The sequence below is a fragment of the Rhinopithecus roxellana genome, chromosome 8 (genome assembly GCF_007565055.1).
Source record: "Rhinopithecus roxellana isolate Shanxi Qingling chromosome 8, ASM756505v1, whole genome shotgun sequence".
Lineage (NCBI taxonomy): Eukaryota > Metazoa > Chordata > Mammalia > Primates > Cercopithecidae > Rhinopithecus > Rhinopithecus roxellana.
This window is the reverse complement of record NC_044556.1, coordinates 54166184-54187605: the sequence shown is the minus strand read 5'-3', so window position 1 is coordinate 54187605 and position 21422 is coordinate 54166184. Positions and strand designations below refer to the sequence as shown.

The following is a 21422-nucleotide window of genomic DNA, read 5'->3' as shown; positions in this document are numbered from 1 at the left end:
TGAGCTCCTTCCTGCCCTGAACATATAGTAAGTAGCATGGACTTTTCAGCCACAGTCAACACTGTTCCCTCTGCCACGGGTCCCTGCCTTCACCTCCATGCAGACATCTTACTCATCCTTCAAGCCCAGCACTGTCTTCTGGGAAGCCTGACTTTCAGCTCCCACTCTCGTTCAGAAAATTTAAACCCTTGCTTTCTGGGTTCCTGTGTTTTCTTCACTCCTGGCTGATGCCGTTAACATTAACATTTAGTCCACTGTGTACCAGACATATAGCATAGTGTCCTCTGTCTTTAGTGGAGTGTGAGCTCTGGCAGGGTTGGGACTTCCTAGCACAGTAAAGACTTGTTGAATAAACTGACAAACACAGTCAGTGAGTGTGGCAAGGGGTACATATGTTTTAGTCATTGTCAACAAGTGTTTGTTAAATGCTTACTGTATGCCAAAATGAACAGATATTAAGTAGAGATTTCAACTTTTAAGCAGCCCCTTTTGATGAGGAATGATGACACTTGGTGTCGGGGGAGCAGGTAGAATTGAGGTGAGACTGGGAGGCTGAGCAGAGTATTGATGAGAAGGTGGTGACAGTGACCATGGCTACAAATAGAGGCCAGCGTGGTCACACTCCTTGATTGTAACAGATGGTCAGCTTGGAAATAACAGGCATACCAGCTATGTTTCTCTCTCTTTTATATTACCTTTTTGGAGATAGTTTTCCCAAATCACATTACTAAACGTGAGACCTCAGCTGCTTGGCATCTTCCGTATACTACTCTTCCTAAGAAAAATGGAATTGATGTTCTGCATGAGGAAACATCTGGGTCCATTCTAGGAAAGCCCGTCAGGCCCAGTATAGCTTCTTCAAGGTTTAAGATGTCCAACAGAGCGCTCCTCTCTGCAAGGAGATCAAGCATGGGCTGGATGTATTAAATAATATGGGCCTCCCTGCAGAGAAAGGGAGACAGCAAGGGCTCTCCCCTGCTCGTGTAGGTGAGGAGAGGGCCTGTGGGGTGATGGAAATTGTTTAGGGACATACAGAGCAAGAGAGAGACAGAGAGAGAGGCCAATTTTAAAGAATTGGCTCATGGGCCTATAGAGGCTTGGTAAATCCAAAATTTGCAGGATAGGCAGGCAGGCTGGAGATCCAGAGAAGAGTTGCAGTTTGAGTCTGAAGGCCAGCTGCTGGCAGAATTCCCTCTGCCTCCAGGTAGGTCGGCCTTTACTCTGTTAAGACCTTCAACTTGGCTGGGCGCGGTGGCTCACGCCTGTAATCCCAGCACTTTGGAAGGCTGAGGCGGGCAGATCACCTGAGGTCAAGAGTTCAAGACCAGCCTGACCAACATGAAGAAACCCCGCCTCTACTAAAATTACAAAAAATTAGTTGGGTATGGTGGTGCATGCCTGTAATCCCAGCTACTCAGGAGGCTGAGGCAGGAGAATTGCTTGAATCCGGGAGGTGGAGGTTGCAGTGCGCCAAGATTGCACCATTGCATTCCAATTAGGGCAACAAGAGCGAAACTCCATCTCAAAAAAAAGAAAAAAAGAAAAAAGACCTTCAACTGATTGGATGAGGTCTTCCCACGTTATGGGGGAGTAATCAGCTTGGCTCAGACTCTGCTGATTTAAATGTTAATCTCACTTAAAAAAATACCTTCACAGCAACATCTAGAATAATGTTTGACCAAATACCTTGGTACAGTAGTGGCCTAGCCCAGTTGACACATAAAATTAACAGCCACAGAAATGAAGAGACAGAATGGCACGATGGAGAGAGAGCTGGAGCTGTCGGTTAGAGAAGCTGCTGAGGGCTTGGGTTCCAGCACTGGAACCACTGGGACTTCAATCCTGACTCTTCCACCTTTCAGCTGGCTAATCCTCAGCAAATTTCATGCTGTCTCTGGAGCTTCGTTTTCTCATCTGTCTGGTATTGTGAGAGAATGTATGTAAAGCAGCATAGTGCATAGCATATAATACGCTCTCCATAAGTATCCACTGTTTATCGAGTTTTCTAATGTTGTAAGTACCTACCGTTTATTAAGTTTTCCAATGCGGACTCCAGAATACATGACCTCATCTGTACACTGAGAGAGCTAGACAAGGCCTCTCCAGTACTGATTTTATAATGGGTCCAAGTGAAATGATTAACTGGACGCCCTCTGGTTATTGTGTAGTGCCAAGGCCATGAGGCTAAACATACTTTGAATCTGAACATTTGGAATTAGCATTTGGTTCTGGGATTGGAAATGTTTTCTTATCAAGGAAGGCTGTTTACTGCCTAGCCCATTAGTCACTTCGTTTTTATAGCCCCACATGCGTTTTCACTGTCTATAAACTGCTAGGAATGTGTTTCTTCTTACTGTAAATGCTTCTCCCAGAGCATTTTTGACTCTACTAAGATTGTTGTCTAATGGGGCACCTTGAGCGCCTAGAGTGGAACTGTTGGCTGATGTTTTTTTTATGAGAATCTCACTTTCCATGTTTGGGAGCTTTTCATTTAGTGCAATGTTTATCTTTCCAGTGGAGATATGTCCAGTGACGTGTCCACCTGACATGTCAGCAGACCCTCCACTGTGCAGAGGAAACATGTTTACTCCGAGGAGCTGGAAAGCGCTGTATTGTCACGTCTTTTCATTGTTTTGCTTTCAATGATGTTGCTCACTTTCATTGTGTGCCTCATCCCTCTCTCCCTCTTTGTGCCTGTCTTTCATTCCTCCCTGTTCTTACTACTCTTCCCTCCCTGGGGGAGTTTTATCTTTTGTATCATTTGGCAGCAGCTGCCCTTGGCCATCCCTGGGACTCTGAGCCAGGTGGGGCCACTGGCCCTGTGGCACTTGCCCTGTTGTGACCTATACTGCTTCTCTCACTCCTCTTGGAGAGGGTTTCCTCGGAGAGATCCTGTTCCCTTGGAGGTGACCCTCCTCCGCCAATGGCAGACAGTCCAACATGGGAAAGGACCTAGAGCCTTTTGGTAGAATAGACCTTTTTGAAAATAAAACTTTTATTTTTAATGTGAGAAATGCACCTAAAATCTACTCTCTTAGCAAAGATTGTGAATACGATATTGTTAACTAGAATCCTCATGTGGTACATTAGAGTTCCGGCCTTATTCATCCTACATACCTACAACTTTGTATCCTTTGACTTACATCTCTCCCTTCCCCCCAATTCCTGGTAACTATCTCTTAGGGTAGTTATGATGATAAATCAGTTAATACAAGTTGAGCATCCTTAATCTGAAAATCCAAAATCTGAAATGCCCCAAGATCGGTAACTTTTTGGGCATCAACATGACACCACAAGTGGAAAATTCCACACTTGATACCTTTGCTTTCTGATGGTTTCATGTACACAAATGTTGTTTCATGCACAAAATTGTATAAAATTACCTTCAGCTATATAAGGTGCATATGAAACATAAATGAATTTCATGTTTAGACGTGGGTCCTATCGCTAAGATATCTCATATATATGCAAATAGGCAACTCTAACATCTGAAACACTTGTAGTCCTAAGCATTTCACATAGGGGTACTCAGCCCATACACATAAAATTAGTGCAGTGCCTGGAGCATCGTAAGTGCTGTTTAAGTTTAAGCTGTTATCGTTGCAGTTTCAAGGCAAAAAGTGGCCATTTCAAGCACTTTGGGACTGAGCTTATAACTCCTTACTCATTTGACTGTACCAATCTGGCTAAACCCCAATTCCACATTAACTCAGTAGTGTTTTTTCATTTTCGCCCTATGACACTGAATAGCACTGGAGAAAACTGCCACCCACAGACCGATTATACATTTCTGATCCCCAAACTCAGCCAGGGCTACTTCACCATTCAGCAGTCCTGCTTGTCCACAGCTTCTGTCTCAGTGGACAGTGGCCTTCTCCTGTCACCTGCCTCTGCATTCCACCTCCATCTCACCTCCTCTGGAACTTTGAGCAACTGGTTATCTCATGCTCCTGAATCTTTACCCAAATTATCTGCTATTGCTGACTTTGCCTTCCTTGCCCAACTGCAGATAGATAAGGCCAGGTCTTTCTTATCTTAAAAGCAGAACAAAATTAAGCCTTTCTTGTCCCTGTGTCTCCTTCTGACCCATGACCTCATCTCTCTCCTTTCCTTGGTAACTAGGCTTCTTGCACAGCTTGTCTGTACTCACTATTTTCTTATTTTCTCCCACTCTTTCTCTCCACTCTTGATATCTTTTCAGCCTCCAGTGATCTGGTGTCTGCTGCCCTGCCAGCCCTTCCTAAAGCTACCAGGCAGGGGTTCCTAAGGGCCACCTTTCTCTGTAGTGCTCAGCCCTGGAATGAAGTGCATCTTTGCAGTTTCTGGGGCACCCCTAATCTACACTCCTTCCCTCTTGACTCTGCTAGCTGCTTTTCAGCATGCTTTGTAGGCTCTTCTTCTTCTTTCTTCTTCTCTTTTCTTCTCTTTTCTTCTTCTTCTTCTCTTCTTTTCTTCTTTTCTTTTCTCGAGACAGAATCTCACTCTATTGTCCAGGCCAGAGTACAGTGGCATTATCTCAGCTCACTGCAACCTCCGCCTCCCGGGTTCAAGCAATTCTCCTGTCTCAGCCTCCTGAGTAGCTGGGATTACAGGCATGCATCACCATGCCCAGCTAATTTTTGTATTTTAGTAGAGATGGGATTTCACCATGTTGGCCAGGCTGGTCCCAAACTCCTGAGCTCAGGTGACCCACCAGTCTCAGCCTCCCAAAGCGCTGGAATTACAGGCATGAGCCACCACGCCCGGCCTGCAGGCTCCTCTTCTACCTACCCCTTAAGTGTTGCAATTTCTCCTGGACTTGCCCCTGGTATTTTTCTTTCTCTGACATTCCATGATTTCTACTAAAGTTTACCTTTAGGCCAGGCCTTTTTCCATTCATGCACTATAGTCATCTACTCAGCTTGCCATAATAAAATGCAATAGATTGGATGGCTTAAACAACATTTATTTCTGACAGTTTTGGAGACTGAGAAGTCCAAGATTAAGGTACCAGCCAATTTGGTTCCTAGTGAGGACTCTCTTCTGGCTTGCAAACAGCTGCCTTTTTGCTGTGTTCTCACAGGGTGGAAAGAGAGGGATCTCCTACATCCCTTCTCACAAGGGCATGAATCCCATCATGAGGACTGCATTCTCATGATCTAATTACCTCCCAAAAGCTCATCTCCAAATGCTATTACATTGGAAGCTAAGGCTTCCACATATGAACACCAACATTCAGTCCATAACATACCCAACAGCCTAATAGGTATCTCTACTTGACTGTTACACAGAGTCTTACAATGTCAACAGGTTTAAAACTGAACTCATTCTCTTACCTGCAATCCTGCTTCTTCTCGATTTTTCCTATAGGATACTATTCTCCACTCAGTCACCCGAATCAGATATTTTAAAACTCATCCTGCACATATCCCCACCCCCGCCCCCACCACAGCCAAGCAAGACCTGTGATTTCTGCCCCCTAAAGATCTTCAAATCCGTCTCTTCTCCACATTATTGCCATTGTCTTCACTCAAGCCCTCATATTTTCCACCTAGAGTATTGCTTTCTCTCATTCCTTCTGGATCTATCCTCCATACTATATCTATAGTGAAATTTTAAAGGATGAAAATTGTCTTAATTTAATTTAATGTAACTTAATTTAGGAGAGCTAAGTAATTAAACATGAGGCCAAAGTACATAAGAAAGCGGCAGCCCTTTATTGCAAATATGCACACACTCTCGGGCGAGGTTCTCTGGTCCTCAGGTGTGGGGGGGCCAGGGAAGTCACGCCAGCACTCTCGGGTGAGGATCTCCGGTCCACGAATGCGGGGGCCGAAGAAGTCACACCGGCTCCTGCTGCTGGTGGACTTTTATGCATTGGTACTGGAAAGGGGAGGGCAGTGGGCGGGATAAGGGCGTGATAGGGGCGTCTCCATAGGCGTGGCCGGGTAAGTTTCGATCTCTTCCGATTGACGTCACCTGGAGCATGCTCAGTTGATCTGCATCTTCCCGGGTGTGGGCTGCATTTTCCCACGCACGGGAAAGTTGGTGAGGAAGAATCCGGAAGCAACAGGGAAAGTTGGTGAGGAAGAACCCAGAAGCAACATGGATTGTGCCTTCTTGTTCACCTTCCTCCATCTTGTCCTTTGTCCCTCACCCAAACAAAAATGTTTTGGTATTACCTGCTTTCAGTCCCTCAAGATAGGATGCTGACTCTTCCTGGGCAGGTCCCTCCCACTTGCATTGCCTGACATGCAGTGGACTTCCTGCCTCTGTCTCTCTCTGCCCCTGCCCCCGCGCCTGGCCAAACCTGAGAGATTTTCTGATTCCACCTGGGCTTCTGGAGAGGCCCTGTCCAAACCTTCTGTGTCTGGGGCTTCTTAGTTCTCGTTATTAGGATCTCCAGGGATGGGAAGTAGATAAGCAGCCTTCTCCTGCAGCCTGTTCTCCTGTTTTGCTACCCTGTTACTACACTACTTCCTTTGTCAGTATTTATGGAACACTTTCTCTGTGCCAGGGAAACATTCTTAGGAAACATGGATGAGACACAGCCTGGCCTCAAGTCTATAAGGGAAGATTGATGGCCAGGCACATCCAATATCATGTGCTAAGTGCACAGAGCACTGCAGGAGCCCAGCTTCTCCTGATCACCAACGGAAATTTCACCCTGCTTTTTCCTGTACAGGCATGGAGAACCAAATGCTTAGTTCCCAGCACACCCACCTACCAACCCTCTTATCTCTCAGGCTAAGCCCCCAACCATCAAGATGGTCACTTCCGGGTGCAGGGTATGGTAGAAAGCAGGCTGCTTCCAGTGCTCCCCCGCCTACTGACTGACCAAGGGGCAGGAGAGCTTCCCCTTCCCTGCCCCCATTAGCCGCAGTCAGAACCATCTTTTCTGTTAAACACCTTTGCAGCCCTCCATAGGACTGTCTCCTCAGCTCCTGGAGTAGCCAGGAAGTAAACCAAGCCCACTGTTTACTTTCTACATGCCAGGCTTGTTTCCCTGGATGACTCATGTAGGTTTGCATAGGAAAACTTGTTAGAACAATTTGTTCTACAAGGCAGGCACTCAGATGACCAAGGCCCGCTTACCTGGGCTAGCTTCAGCACTGGGGCATCAGCTCTGTATCTCCTGCTTTACATCCACCTGCTCCATTTTATAATTGGTGTGTGGTATCTGAAAACTCATGAAAAATCTTATTTAAAGACAGCAGTAATTAACCTAATTGCAAATATAGAAAATGAAAATATTTCCTATGAAATGCCCAGGAGTTGTCAGGTGTTTTTATAGAATCCCAGAAATAGGATCAAGGAAGGAAGATAAATAAGAAATAGCAGGCCTTTCATACACTGGTATTAAGCAGTATGCTGTGCCTGTGTTTAAATATTAAATAAAGACATGGCCATTGTCTTCAGTGGAAAGGAAGAAATGTGGGAAGTGGAAAAATTGGATAAGGAAGCGTGGAAAAGCAGCCACCCCATCTCTCTCCTCCTCCCTGTGCCACTTCCTGCAGGCCTCTTCCTGGCTTCTACTCTTAGTGAGAGGATCAGGCTCTGAGGGCTGGGAGATTGATAATGTGTTAAAATGCAGCCTCACATCTCCCTGCCTTATTCCTCAGTCATGGAACCCTACCTGTCTATCTAACTGAGCCTCTAATTCTGTAGTTGAAGAAACAGGGCCCAGAGAGTGAAGTGATTTGCTTCTTGTCCAGCAGTTCATTAGAAGCCCAACCTCCTCATTTCTGGACCCCCAGACCAGGGCGCTTTCCCTTGGCTGCTTCCGTTCCTGAGCTGCGATGACATGGAGATGACCAGCATCCCCTTCTTCCAGTGTACCCTGCCAATATAGGCCTGTGTACTTGGCAAAACTTTTACATCCAGGCTGGAGGAAGTACTGCTTTTGTTTCTGGACTTTGAAAAGATCCTAAGAAGAGAACATCTTACTTGGCTGGAAATGCACTTTAAGGTACTTGAGTGAAAAGATGTGTGAAAGCCAGTGGCATCCCTAGGCTCGACATGCCTGAAAGCTCAAGTGTTAGGAAAGGAGGACTTTGTTCTTGGTGTTTTCATTCTCTCCCCTCCCTCCCGTGTTGTCCCTGCAGGCCGCCAGCTCACTGGAGCCGAGAGGGCCTCCACGGCCACTGCGGAGGAGACTGACATCGATGCGGTGGAGGTCCCACTCCCAGGGAATGACGTCCTGGAATTCAGCCGAGGAGTGACTGATCTAGATGCCGTAGGGAAGGAAGGAGGGTCCCACACAGGCTCCAAGGTAGGCAGGACATGGCCCATCTGTGTGATCTGCACATGTGTGCCCTCAGGTCATCAGTCGCTTCCTAGCCCCTGCCGGCTCATCTTCCGAGTGAGACACTCCATGGCACAGTGGCGGTGCCAGAGCATGCTTCACTGCCTTTCAGGGGGTCTGACTTCCAGAGGGTCTGGACACTAGATGCTGCTGCAGGCCAGGATGCCGTGGAGCTGATTCCTGACACACATTGCCCTCCCCAAATCCCACCAATATTTGATCTCCTACTCCCTGGCACCCTCTTCCCTTAACAGCATCTCATCTTTGCACAGTATTTTGCAAGGCTCACTCTGGCGTGCGCGCGCGCGCACACACACACACACACACACACAGACTCCCCTGTGGCTTAGCTGATAGAGCAAAGTCAGTTTGGGCCCCCTCTGCCTGTAGTAGTGGTGGTGTACCTTTGATAATTCCTGTAGATAGCACTATGGAGTCTGGAAATTGGCCCACTGAATGTTAGAAACTGAAAGACCACCTTAGTCATCATCAGCTCCAACCTAACATCATATAGGTGAGATGACTGTGGCTTCTGGGGGTTCCTAATGTGATCCAATTAAGAAACTAAGAACTTGAGACCAAATTCCAACCTGAAGCCAAACCTAATTAAAAATATTTTAAACCCAGAAGCAAAATTACTGACCAATAGCTCTACCCTTAGATTCCCAGGCAGTTTATATCATGGCACCTCTCTTTCTTCAACATTCATATCTTATCTCACATGGAGGTTTGGAGGGCAGTTCGGTTCTAAACTGTCTGCCTGGGGTTTCCTTTGGAACCAGTTTGTCCTCTACAATGGAAGTAGCCCTGTGTCACTGGGGGCCTTCCTTGTGTGTGTCTGAAGAAGTCCCCACAGCAGAACTGCCTGAAACAAAATGGCTTTCCCTGCCATTGAACTCTATGAATCATAGAAGCCATCTTGGTAAAAATGTCCACAAGAGAGGGAGACAGAAGGAAAGGGGGGAAGGACACAGGAACTTCTTTCATCTAACAGGATCTCTCCAGATCATTATGTATTTTAGGATCCAAACTTCTTTGTTGATGGTTCTCACCAGAGGCAGTGGAGGGCAGGAGGTAGCCCCCTCACCTGGCCCCTTCTTCCAGGACCCAACTCCAAACTTCTCCCAACGAGGGAGAAGGAACATCTCAGACCCTGGAGGAGGGAGCCCTAAGGACACAGCAGAGTAGAGGATTGAAGCTGTCTCCTTCCTGTTATCATGGTAGGGTGGACGGAAGCTATGTTTTTCTAAAATAGATTCTTCTAAGTCTAGAACCTCAAGGAACTCAGTGACAGAGTATCATTGGAAGTGGGGGGCAAGAGATGGAGCAGTATCAGCCATCAGTCTCCCATCATGCGGGGTCAGTTACCGAGGTGTCCCCATACAATTTTCTGATTGTGTGGTATCAGCCCAAGCAGCTACACCATTTCCTTCCTGGGCCTCTACTCCCATTTTCATAGAAGATGCACTGCTGTCAGCTTATGGGTTGTAAATGCACCAATTTACACCTCCCAAATGCACGCCAAAGAGAGGGAGGCCCCTCAAGATGGCTCCTGCCACTTGTCATGTCCTGTCTTCTCCTTCCCCTCCAGGTTTCGCACCCCCAGGAGCCCATGCTGACAGCCTCACCCAGGATGCTGCTCCCTTCTTCTTCCTCGAAGCCTCCAGGCCTGGGCACAGAGACACCGCTGTCCACTCACCACCAGATGCAACTCCTCCAGCAGCTCCTCCAGCAGCAGCAGCAGCAGACGCAAGTGGCTGTGGCCCAGGTTCTCCTCAGCCTCCTCCCTACTTCGCAGGCTCCACTCTCATGGGCTTGATGCACCTTCCCTAGCGAGGGGCTCAGGACAGGTTTAAAATCTAGGGAGTCATAAGGAATTGCTCATGCTATTGAATCATTGCTTGTTGGGGAGAGGGAGCGGGATAGATGGGGGATGCAGTTGAAATGGAGAGGCACATTTTGGTTTCCCATGTATCCCCTGCTCTGAGCTGGGCTTGGCTGGCTTGGCTGAATGTTGTTAATGACTTGAACTGACCAAGGGAAAAGATGCACACAATTCCACCCTTCCTTTCCTGCCTTATTTTCCTAATGTTTGGGGCGGGAAAATGATGCCTTTGGAGTCAGAACAGTTGGGGCTTTATGATACCACTCTTAAAACAGCTTAAACTATGAATTTGTGTCAAACACCGTTGTAAAAAGACTACTACCCCTAGCATCCCAGTCTCCATGTCTATAACAAGTTTCCCAGTCTCCATTATGATCTACTTATTCCAGGCAGTATTTGATTGGAATTCATTATTGTAGGATTTAACTTACAGGAATTAGGTATATTATTTGAGCTGTAATGAAAAGAATTGACTTAGATCTCAGAATTAAGATGGTGTTTGTGCCCCAAAAAACTTGTTGGGCTGCTGCTACATTGTAGGGGAGGGTAAGCTGATTTCCCTTGCTGCTTTCAGCAGGGATTCCTCCTGTTTGCTTTCTATAGAGGGCGCTGTAGTCCACATCTTCCTTGGGGCTTGGGCGTCTGAGCTTACTCTCTACCACGGGCACTCAGGGAATGGTAAAGACATTCATTCATACCCAAGGCTGAATCCTGAGGCGAGAGCCAGGGTCAGGGCCTGATGAGTGCATGAAGATCTTAGGAGAGGGGGCAGTTGGGGCTTGGGAGAATTGGTAAAGGATCTGGAAAGGCAGCCTGCATCAACATTCTAAATTTGCTTGACCAGACTGTTGACCACTTAGGTTTTCTGCATTCTAGAATGGCGGGGAGCAGGGAGCAGACTTCTCCAGGGAGCACTTATTGCTCTCTGTTATGTCTTCTGCTTACTCTTGTCCTGGCTCTTGAGTGGACTGAATCATTCAGACAGAGATATCCTTTCCACCTTTCCACCTTGAGGAGGCATGCGGCGACCTGGCCATAACAGGATCTGCTATGACTCAGGGTTTGAAGAAGACCTACTTGTAACACAGTCTCCTGACCTGGGCCTGAGGTGCAAGGCTCATGGATGACTTTTACATCCAGGTTTCAGGAGAGTAGAGTCAATGGGACACAGCTCTCAAGTTATTGGAGTCTTTTTAAAAAGTCTTACCTTGAAACAGAAGGATATCTTGTGATGCTAGGAGGATTTGCAGGTGTTCAAAACAGCAACAGAGAGGGGGAATGTCATTCATGGCTTCTTATATTTGGAGAAAAAAATCATTTCTCTTTGTCAAATAAAAGAATCCATCTCCTATCATTATTGATGGCATGGCAGTCTGAGAATCCTCTCCCTAGTGTGACGGCTGACAGGAGCACAAAGACTAAGCACTCCAGCACAGGTCCATTCTCAGACTCATTTCATTTCCACAAGTTTCCCATTGAATACAGATCATAAAACTTTTATTTTGTAGCATATCAATTACCAAGTAATTATTATTTATATAGGAGTGGGCTTGATGCATATTCATGATATGATTTTATCAAGGAGGCGTTTGAATTCAAAGTCACTGCTGAGTACTGGAGAGAAACTATTTGCAAAAGTGTAATCCACACAAGAGTGTTGTGGTGGTGGAAGGAAGCATTCAGTCTACAAAGCAACAAGACATGTAGCTTATCACAGGTCTACCACAGTCAGGATGAAACCCTAAGAGTGATTTTCTGGTATGGAATCAAGTGTCAGTCTCCATGGGAAATCCTGCCCTGGCCCTGTTTTAATTGCGTGTCTCCTAGAAGACAATGAATCTAGGGGAAGGAAAGAGTGTGGTATTAGGGATTTGCTTCATGAGCCTCTCTCAGTTCTAGACATGTCCACAGGCTGAGCACCCTTAGCCTCTCACTCACTTGGAATCTGTTGAATATAGTTGCCCTGCTTGACTCTCAGTACAAGCAGTGTGGTGATCAAAAGGCCACTATAGTGCGTCTGTGTCCCACAGTGGTGAGATGACTTTAGGGAGAGTCTTAGGCTACCAAAATTGTCAGATAGGACAGGACCTTGGGATCATCTGATAGGTTCTTGAACATACTCCTGTACCTCTGTCTGCCATGCCTATCTGTCTCTGACTACCTTCTTTCTGTTCACATCTTGCTTTTGCTGTCCAGGAGCACAGCAGGGATATTGTACCTTTCAGCTGGCTTTCAGCTCCCCTGTCCTGCAGACAGATTCGGTCCTAAACTGAGCTTCAGTTAGAAGTTTCTCTTCACACTGCTCTTTCTTCCACTTTCTTTGTAGTGTTTAATCCAAGGGCTTTTTATTAGTGTCCATATCCTTGGGTAAAAGCAATTCTGTAAGATGTAGCTGGATTAATAGGTGTCTTGGTGTCTTTCACACATTTGAAATAGACCAAGTATAGCAAGCTTGGTTTCTCTGCACCGGTGGGGCTGATTTCAGTTTCCAGCACGAGGTCAGCTCTTACTTGTTCTGTCAAACTCTGTTGCCACCAAACTGCAAGGCTTCTGTCTGTCTTTATTAAACCATCAGCAGTCCCCAGAATTCCAATGAGTGAAACTGTGACCTCAGCCTTTCAGGTGGGAATAGTTTTCTCGGAGAGCATCCAAATCCTCCTGTGTTGTTCCTGGGTAAAAATCTCAGGATAAAGACAGTTTCTTGCAGACAAATGTACCCTTGAGGTCACTTGTTGCACTATTTATGTTCCCCCACCCCCACCCCCCATTTCTTCCCACAGGCCAGTCTAGTTCTGCTGTTGCCATGGGGACCAGGCTTAGGTCTCCTTCACAGTGTCCTGATTTGGTTTAAGACCGCAAGACCTCTCCCAGCCTCACCCTAAATTAGTTCTGAGCTGGTCTCGAGGGGGCCCGCCCTGACCTTAAAGGTATATGGGCAAAGGTGGTATTCAGCTGACTCTTAAGTGTTTCCAGGTTAGACCTCAGTGTGTAAATAGTGAATACCCAAGTCCCTCTGACCACTCTTCCAACCCAGCATGAGGCTTGCCTGGCTGCACTAGCTTCCTGCTTTTAAGTGGACCAGAAGTTCAAGGGTGTGAATGAGAGTAGAGCTAAGCCTCAAATCGAAGCTGGGATGTAGCTGGCACCTGCATGGCCATGGGCTGGGCCGACATAGTCTCAGAACTGATCTGGGCACTGTGGCTGATTGGCAAGAGTTAAGTAGGCCAGGTCTGTTCACAGTTTGCCAATTCCCGGCCTTGTTCATGAGGAAAGTGTTAGTACAGTTCAGTATTGCTATTTAAAGATTTCTCCTCTACCTGCTGCCACTTCCGCTTGTTCAGGAACAAGGAATTGGTTATTTTATGCTTTGCAATCATGTATGCTGTAGTTAGAGGAACAGTGCTAACAAAACTCCGCATCCCCACTCAAGGCCCTCTATGTAGCATCTGTCCCTGTGGCTTCTCCCAGTCCCCAGAACCCTGGTGTGCACTGCCCAAGTCCCTGCCATGTGCATGCTGAGACAGCGGCACCTGCCTCTGCTTCTGTGTCCAGTGTGTGGGGGGGGGGGGGGGGGGCAAATTGCTCTGGTTCTCTCCACTGCCATTTCCATGTGCTTGCTACTCCCTAACTTCAGCCTGGCCCTGCCCTCACTACTGATGGAGGAGCTGGAGTCCAGGCAAGTAAGCTGGAGAGTGAGGGGGCCGATGGTCTGGTGTGGCTGGATGGGTTGAGGGTGGGTTTCACAGTCTGGGGAAGCAGTGTAGAGCTGGAGGGTGCAGGGCTGAACTTTTGTGTGTCATGATGAGACCAGAGTGCAGAGCTGGACATCTGAGCCCAGGCACTCCGGGCATGGCCTTAGTGTCACATCCCTCTGTGCCACATCACTAACTTAGTATGTAAGTACAGCATTCATTGCCAAAGACAACACACTTCTGCAACGGAGACACTAATTTGTACCTTTCCAGAAAGAAATATGGTCTACTTTTATGAAAGGGGCTTAATTCTTTGAAAGAAAAGAAGTGCTAAATCCAAAAAATATCCCATCTGGTGGGGAGGAGGTGGTGGTCTCTGCCCCTGTTGTATGAATGGGGAAACAAAGCACAGAGGGCTGTAGCAGACTGCCCAAACCAAGGCTTCACATAACGCTGCCTCATTTCAGTGCTTCAAGTTCAAGCCTACATAGTTATAAAACACTGCGCCTCAAAGTTAAAAGAAGTCCAGGCCATTTTGTCTCAGTGTGGCCTGATTTGGGCTCTCCGGCAGCACAACCTGCCACAGCATGGGGTTTGAGTCTTATGCCCAGTACCACTTTTGACAGCTGCAGAAGCAGAGGGCTCATTAGTGCTGGCTCAGGCAGTGGCAGCAGCGAGTGCTCACATAGTCACAGGGCTTGAAAATACCTGAAATAGTATAACTGGTTTTACAGAGGTAAAACTCCCATTTAATCTGGTACAAGGAACATTTTCTCATGGCACTTGGTGCCAGTGGATCTGCGATGGGAAGCAATTAATTCAAGGGTGTTATTTTAGGTATTGCTGGTACTCCACCATTGGTACTTGGGTAACCGCAAAACAAGCTTTCAAGTTTTTTCCTGGCTTCTGTAAGAGGGGACTCTTCCTTCACCCTCAATTCTAATTCTCTGACTTCACAATGGGGAACTGAGCCATTAACAAATTCCCTCTAGTACTGACCACGGTGTCAGCCTGGATGTGGAATTATCAACTGTCTGATCCTCAAGTCAGTCCTCTTGGTTGACAGATGGAGAAACTGAGGTCTGGAGAGGAGTGAGTTGTCTACAGTTGCCTAGGGAGTACCCAACAGACAAGCACTCCAGCTCCTGGTCTGGTGCATTTGAATGGCCTGTCCTGTTGGGATGTTCAGATTGGGAAACAGGAAACTGACTCTGGGCTGGGTGCAGTGGCTCACACCTATAATCCCAGCGCTTTGGGAGGCCAAGGCAGGTGGATCACTTGAGGTCAGGAGTTCAAGACCAGCCAGCCAACATGGGGAAACCCCATCTCTACTAAAAATACAAAAATTAGCCAGGCGTGGTGGCAGGCACTGGTAATTCCAGCTATTTGGGAGGATGAGGCAGGAGAATCGCTTGAACCCAGGAGGCAGAGGTTGCAGTGAGCTGAGATTGCACCACTGCACTCCAGCCTGTGTGACAGAGTGAGTCTCAAAAAAAAAAAAAAAAAAGAAAGAAAGAAAAGAAACTGACACTGCAGTATGTGTGCAGGGAGCCCTCAATAAGTGCCAGTTAGACATATGTAGGATTCTCTACTTTCTTTGTTTATAATCACCAAAAGACTTTTTTCCACATTTCTCTCTGTTTGGTTTGGTTCCAAAGAAAATGGAAGATGAATAATTTAGTAATTTTATTTGCTCAGTAGGTTCCTTTCGATGACATTCTTTGTTGGGATAAGTAACGGTACTCATAAGTGCAAGATTAAGCTTACCCTTCTCTGAGGCTTATCTGTGGGCTTCCCACAGCAGTTGTCCTGTTCCTTAGAACCAAATAGATTTGGGGGATCCCCAGCTGAAATTTCTCCGTGCCTCCCTTTCCAAGGAGGAGAAAACCTTAATAGCCACCCACCGTCTGACATCCAGATTAAAATATTATTGACATTTCTTTCCCTGTTGAGTTGATATAGGAAGAAACAAACCCAGTTTCTTCCTGCTATACTGTCACAACATATTTCTGTGACCAAATGTATGGGACTTTTTCCCACACACCAAGCAAGCAAGCAGTTCTGCAAAGGACACGCAGTGTCCTCTAACTCAGTTTGATTCTGAAACTATCTACCTGGAAACAGCATCAGATCCTACAGTTTGAGGGCTCAATCCTGCAAGACTTTCCCCCATTTCAGACACCAATTACAAGTAATAGTTTGTCACCTACACCTCTGACCAATTGGCTATAAATTGGTGTTCCCTCTACCCTCTTCTTGGACTCAACTGATTTGCTAGAGCAACTCACAGAACTCAGGGAAACACCTACATTTACTGGTTTATTTTAAAGGATATTATAAGGGATACCAATGAACACCAGATGGAAGATATGCATAGAAAGGGCAACTAGAGCTCCCATGCCCTCCCCAGGTGCACCACCCTCCAGGAACCTCCAAATGTTCAACCTGGCAGCTCCCCTAATCCAGTCCTTTTGAGTTTTTAATGGAGGCTTTATTATGTAGGCATGATTGATTACATCACTGGCCACTGATGATTAGTTTAACTTTTAGCCCCTCCCCTCCTGGAGGTTGGGGCGTGGGACTGAAAAGTCCCAACCCTCTAATCATACCTTGGTCTTTCCTGTGACCAGCCCCCATCCTGAAGCTTCCAGGGGTTCCTCAACCACTAATCATCTAATAAGCATACAAAAAACTTTCTTACCACTCTGGATATCTCAAGGTTTGGGGAGCTATATGTCAGGAAACAGGGATGAAGACCAAACATGTATTTCACTGTATCACACCTGTTCTCACCCCTCCCCAGATCTTTTCTCAATTAATATGAGACAAAAAAATGAGTCTGACTTCTTGACCAAAATATGTTCTGTCCGTAGCAGCTTTATGGAGGACAGATTTACTTTAAATTCCTTAGGCATTATGCCCCTATGGCTCCACTCAATTAGAAACAGGGTCAATGGCAAGGTCAGGGCCTCCAATCTGGGCAAGAGGGAGGCAGCCACTGTATCCACAAGTGTAATTCTCTGAGTGCTGGTTGCTGGGAGGGGCATACCCTGGGCCAGCAGGTCACTTGGCCAGGGGTGGCCAACTGTGAGGTTAGTACTGCCCTTTACTCCCTCAAAAAAATGTGAATCTCTTCAGAGCAAACTCCTCTTCAGAAATTTGAGCATTTGTTTTCTGAGCAAGAGAATCAGCTAATGCTTTCGACTCCCCATCTATCTTCCTGCATCCTCATCACACCTCTCCTGCCCCCAGTCACCTGGCTCTGTCTTTACCCACACCATGGTTTTGGTACAAGAACACCCTTTTTCCCATAAGCTACATTGATTCAGGCCATAAAAATTCATTAGTTCCCTTTCTTCGGGGGCTTTCTGAAGCCCTCCCTGGAGAACCCTTTATTCACTTCTTTGCACAAGAATCACGTATGTGTGAACACTGGTATTGGCCTTCTAACTCAGTTTCTTCAAACCAGGGTCCTGGTCTGGTTGCCCCTGTCTCCTCCCACTGAGTTTCATCTCCACATAAGGATTGCTCACCAAGAACAGAGATGTTGACACCACTGGGCCTCAAGCATGCTGAATGCATCGCTGCTGGCTGCTCTGCCATGAGAAGGTTGGAAATTGATGAGGGTGCCACAAACTGTTCACCTCAGCCCTTCTGGGCTGGTTGGAGGAGGCCTTCTCATGAGTCAGTCAGCAAATGTTTAACCCCTACCAGGTGGTCCTGGTAGTATGTGGTATGAATCATGGTCCTAGATGTCTGCCATGGCAAATAAAAAGGGAAGACAGGGAAAGAAGCTGCCACCTACAGAGTGGCTTGATGACAGCTGCATCACTAATTTAAAAAGCCATGTGTAGTGCTTCCTATTTCTCACTACTTTTGGGTGAGTGGGGGAGGGAGAAAGATTATATGGGCTTCGTTGTGACACTGTTCTTAGCCAGTGGGTCAATAGATCAGTTTTGGTTTTGTTTTTTAGAAGACGGGATGAGAAAAGAGTGTGCCCCCTTCCACCTCCAACATGGCATATGCCATACTAGGTGCTGAAGGAGTTCTCTAAGCAGGGATGGAGCACCGTGCGTGTGTATGTGTACATGTGCATGTGTGTGTGTGTGTGTGTGTGTGTGTATGTGGCGGGGGCTGGGGGTCGATGGCTCTTTCCTGCTTCTTGCCCTTGGTATGGGGCCCAGAGTGGTACCTTAGTGATACATCATGGCCCTCCCTTGGGACACACAGCTTCACAGGGTCAGTGAACCCTTTCTTTCGGCTCCTCCTCTGGAATGATAAGCCCAGACGCCCATTCTGCCCATGAAGGGCTTCTTCTTGAACTGAATGTGGAGGGCATCTCTGGTCCCGGCTGTCTGCCAGTGACTCTCATGTACATTCATGTCCCTCTCTTCTCTCTGTCCTGTCTTCTCTGCTGCTGCCTCTTTTCTGCAGGTACACTTGCTGAAGGACCAGTTGGCTGCTGAGGCTGCAGCGCGGCTGGAGGCCCAGGCTCGCGTGCACCAGCTTTTGCTGCAGAACAAGGACATGCTCCAGCACATCTCCCTGCTGGTCAAGCAGGTGCAAGAGCTGGAGCTGAAGCTGTCAGGACAGAATGCCAGTAAGCCAGTGCCCTGCCCAACCCCGCTTCCTCTGTGAAGGCTCTGGAAAGAGTGTTACTTTCTTCAAGTTTTTGGTGGTGCTTTCTTGGACCCCTGACCTGCCCCTATATTCCAGCAGAAAACATAGGCAGCTTTGTTTCCCCATTAGTATACTTAATGAATTACAGAATTGCATGCCCAAAGGAGATCTCGGGTGCCTTCTAATCCAGGCCCAGGGCTGGACTTTGAATGTCCCCGGAGTCACTGCTATGTGCTCATCCAGTCTCTATTTGATAGGGGCTCAGGTACTCTATGTCCTAGGGCAGCCCATTTCTTTCTCAGAGAGCTTTTGCAACCAACATACAGTATACTCGGCACCTAATGGGTGTCATGGTCTCTGTGAGCTCTGTGGGAGACAGCAAATTGTTTCTTAGTTTACTATTCTGCACTGTGTATTTCAAAACTCTGTCACATAGAAAAAGCTGGGAGCAGTATATCTGTTCAGTGGATAAGGCAGTGGAATCATTGGCTGCACAGCTTTGCTGGACAATGGCAGAGGTTGCCTGGCCCCTACTTGAGAGGCTGTCTCTACGCTCAGCACCCTCGGACTGGACTGGACAGCCGTAGATTGCAAAACATTTTCACGCCTTCCTCTTGAGCCTTTCTGTGGGTTGTATGCATGCTCAGAGTGTGTGTGGGCTGTGGACCAGCAAATACCCATTGATCACATATTGTGCCAGAAACTGTGATAGAATTTTTTGCATGTGAGATCATTTAATCCCTGTAGTTCGGCTGCAGAAAAATGGGATGCCATTTTACAGATGAGGTAACAGACTCAGGGAGGTTAAGTAATTAGCTCAAGGTTACAGGCCTAGCAAGGAGCAGAGTCAAGATTCAAACCTAGATCTGATTGCAAAACTTTGTTCCAACTATACCAGTGGTTCCCCCAAACCATCCCATGAGCTCTTTTAAAAATACATCTTACTGGGTCCAACCTACAGAGATCCTGCATCATTGGGTCTGGGGCTGGTCTGGGAGCCTGTATTTTTAAAGTAACCCAGAGGTATGGATTGGAAACCAGTGCCCTTCACCACTCTGGAAGCCTCTCTGGATTTTCCAGATTGTTCATTGAAACTCTGCTCTATCCTAATTAATGCTTATTTATATGATTGTACTAAAGGTTACCACAGGCTTCTAACATGGTTCTCTCAATTGGTACCTTTTTCCTACCACTAATACTATTCAGAGCCTTCAGTGGTTTCCAGAACCATCATATGGTTCTCATGTCCCCGCCTTTACCACCTCCTAAAGCTCCTCCCCTCCAGCGAGGTGTGTCTGGAGCTATGTGGGGGCGCCAGGAAGGGGTGAAGAGTTAAGAGATCCAAAGCCCCGGGAGGTGCTGCTAAGCTGGTCTGGGAAGGGCTTTTGCAGGGCACCGGCGGGCAGAAGGCAGGCATCCCAAATCAGCAACCTTGCCTAACGCTGCCCCTCTGCTACCTCTTGTCTCCCCTGCAGTGGGCTCCCAGGACAGCTTGCTGGAGATCACCTTCCGCTCTGGAGCCCTGCCCGTGCTCTGTGACCCCACGACCCCTAAGCCGGAGGACCTGCATTCGCCGCCGCTGGGCGCAGGCTTGGCGGACTTTGCCCACCCTGCGGGCAGCCCCTTAGGTAGGCGCGACTGCTTGGTGAAGCTGGAGTGCTTTCGCTTTCTCCCGCCCGAGGACACCCCGCCCCCAGCGCAGGGTGAGGCGCTCCTGGGCGGTCTGGAGCTCATCAAGTTCCGAGAGTCAGGCATCGCCTCGGAGTACGAGTCCAACACGGACGAGAGCGAGGAGCGCGACTCGTGGTCCCAGGAGGAGCTGCCGCGCCTGCTGAATGTCCTGCAGAGGCAGGAGCTGGGCGACGGCCTGGATGATGAGATCGCCGTGTAGGTGCCGAGGGCGAGGAGATGGAGGCGGCGGCGTGGCTGGAGGGGCCGTGTCTGGCTGCTGCCCGGGTAGGGGATGCCCAGTGAATGCGCGCTGCCGAGGAGAATGCCAGCCAGGGCCCGGGAGAGTGTGAGGTTTCAGGAAAGGATTGAGATTCTGCTTTGGAGGGTAAAGTGGGGAAGAAATCGGATTCCCAGAGGTGAATCAGCTCCTCTCCTACTTGTGACTAGAGGTTGATGGAGGTAGGGCCTTCCAGAGCCCGTGGCTTCAGGAAAGGGTCTCTCTCCAGGACTGCCAGGCTGCTGGAGGACCTGCCCCTACCTGCTGCATCGTCAGGCTCCCACGCTTTGTCCGTGATGCCCCCGTACCCCCTCACTCTCTCCATCTCCATGGTCCCGACCATGAAGGGAAGCCATCCGTACCTTCTCAGGTACTTTGTTTCTGGATATCAGGATGCTATGAGTTGCCTAACCCTCCCCCTACCTTTATGAGAGGAATTCCTTCTCCAGGCCCTTGCTGAGATTGTGGAGACTGAGTGATCTGAGCTGCAAAAGCCAGGCTAGTCCTTGTAGTGTGAGCATGGAATTGGAATGTGTCACAGTGGATAATCTTTTAGAGGAACTGAATCCAAACATTTTCTCCAGCCGGACATTGAATGTTGCTTCAAAAGGAGCCTTGAAGCTTTAACATGGTTCAGGCCCTTGGTGTAAGAGCCCAGGGGAAGGACAGCTTGTTTGCTGCTCCACGTCACTTAGATCTGATTCTTGTTTTGAAAGCCCTGCCCTGCCCACCTCCTGCCTGTAGCCCAGCCCATCTAAATGGAAGCTGGGAAGTGCCCCTCACCTCCCCTGTGTCCTGTCCAGCTGAAGCTTTTGTAGCACTTTACCTCTCTGAAAGCCCCAGAGGACCAGAGTCCCCAGCCTTACCTCTCAACCTGTCCCCTCCACTGGGTAGTGGTGGTCAGTTTTTACTGCAAAAAAAAAGAAAAAAAAGAAAAAAAAAGTGAATGCAGGCTGATAGCTGAGACTGTGAGACTGTTTTTGTCCACTTTTC

The 21422-nt window shown here is 47.8% G+C and overlaps 1 protein-coding gene across 7 annotated transcripts in view; it reads left to right on the top strand.

Annotated features, from left to right (window-relative positions):
• C8H1orf226 (chromosome 8 C1orf226 homolog) overlaps window positions 1–21422 on the top strand; it is a 344250-nt gene that overhangs the window by 303350 nt on the left and 19478 nt on the right. For 5 of the 7 annotated variants that reach the window (XM_030936747.1, XM_030936746.1, XM_030936749.1 and 2 more), the window contains 4 exons: window positions 8085–8251; window positions 9876–10052; window positions 18296–18461; window positions 19957–20109. In XM_030936747.1, the coding sequence (XP_030792607.1) occupies window positions 8085–8251; window positions 9876–10052; window positions 18296–18461; window positions 19957–20109 (663 nt within the window). Of the gene's footprint in view, window positions 1–7876; window positions 7949–8084; window positions 8252–9875; window positions 10053–18295; window positions 18462–19956; window positions 20110–20373; window positions 20800–21422 lie in introns of those variants that run through there. The other 2 variants (XM_010365060.2, XM_010365061.2) reach the window with 2 other exon arrangements.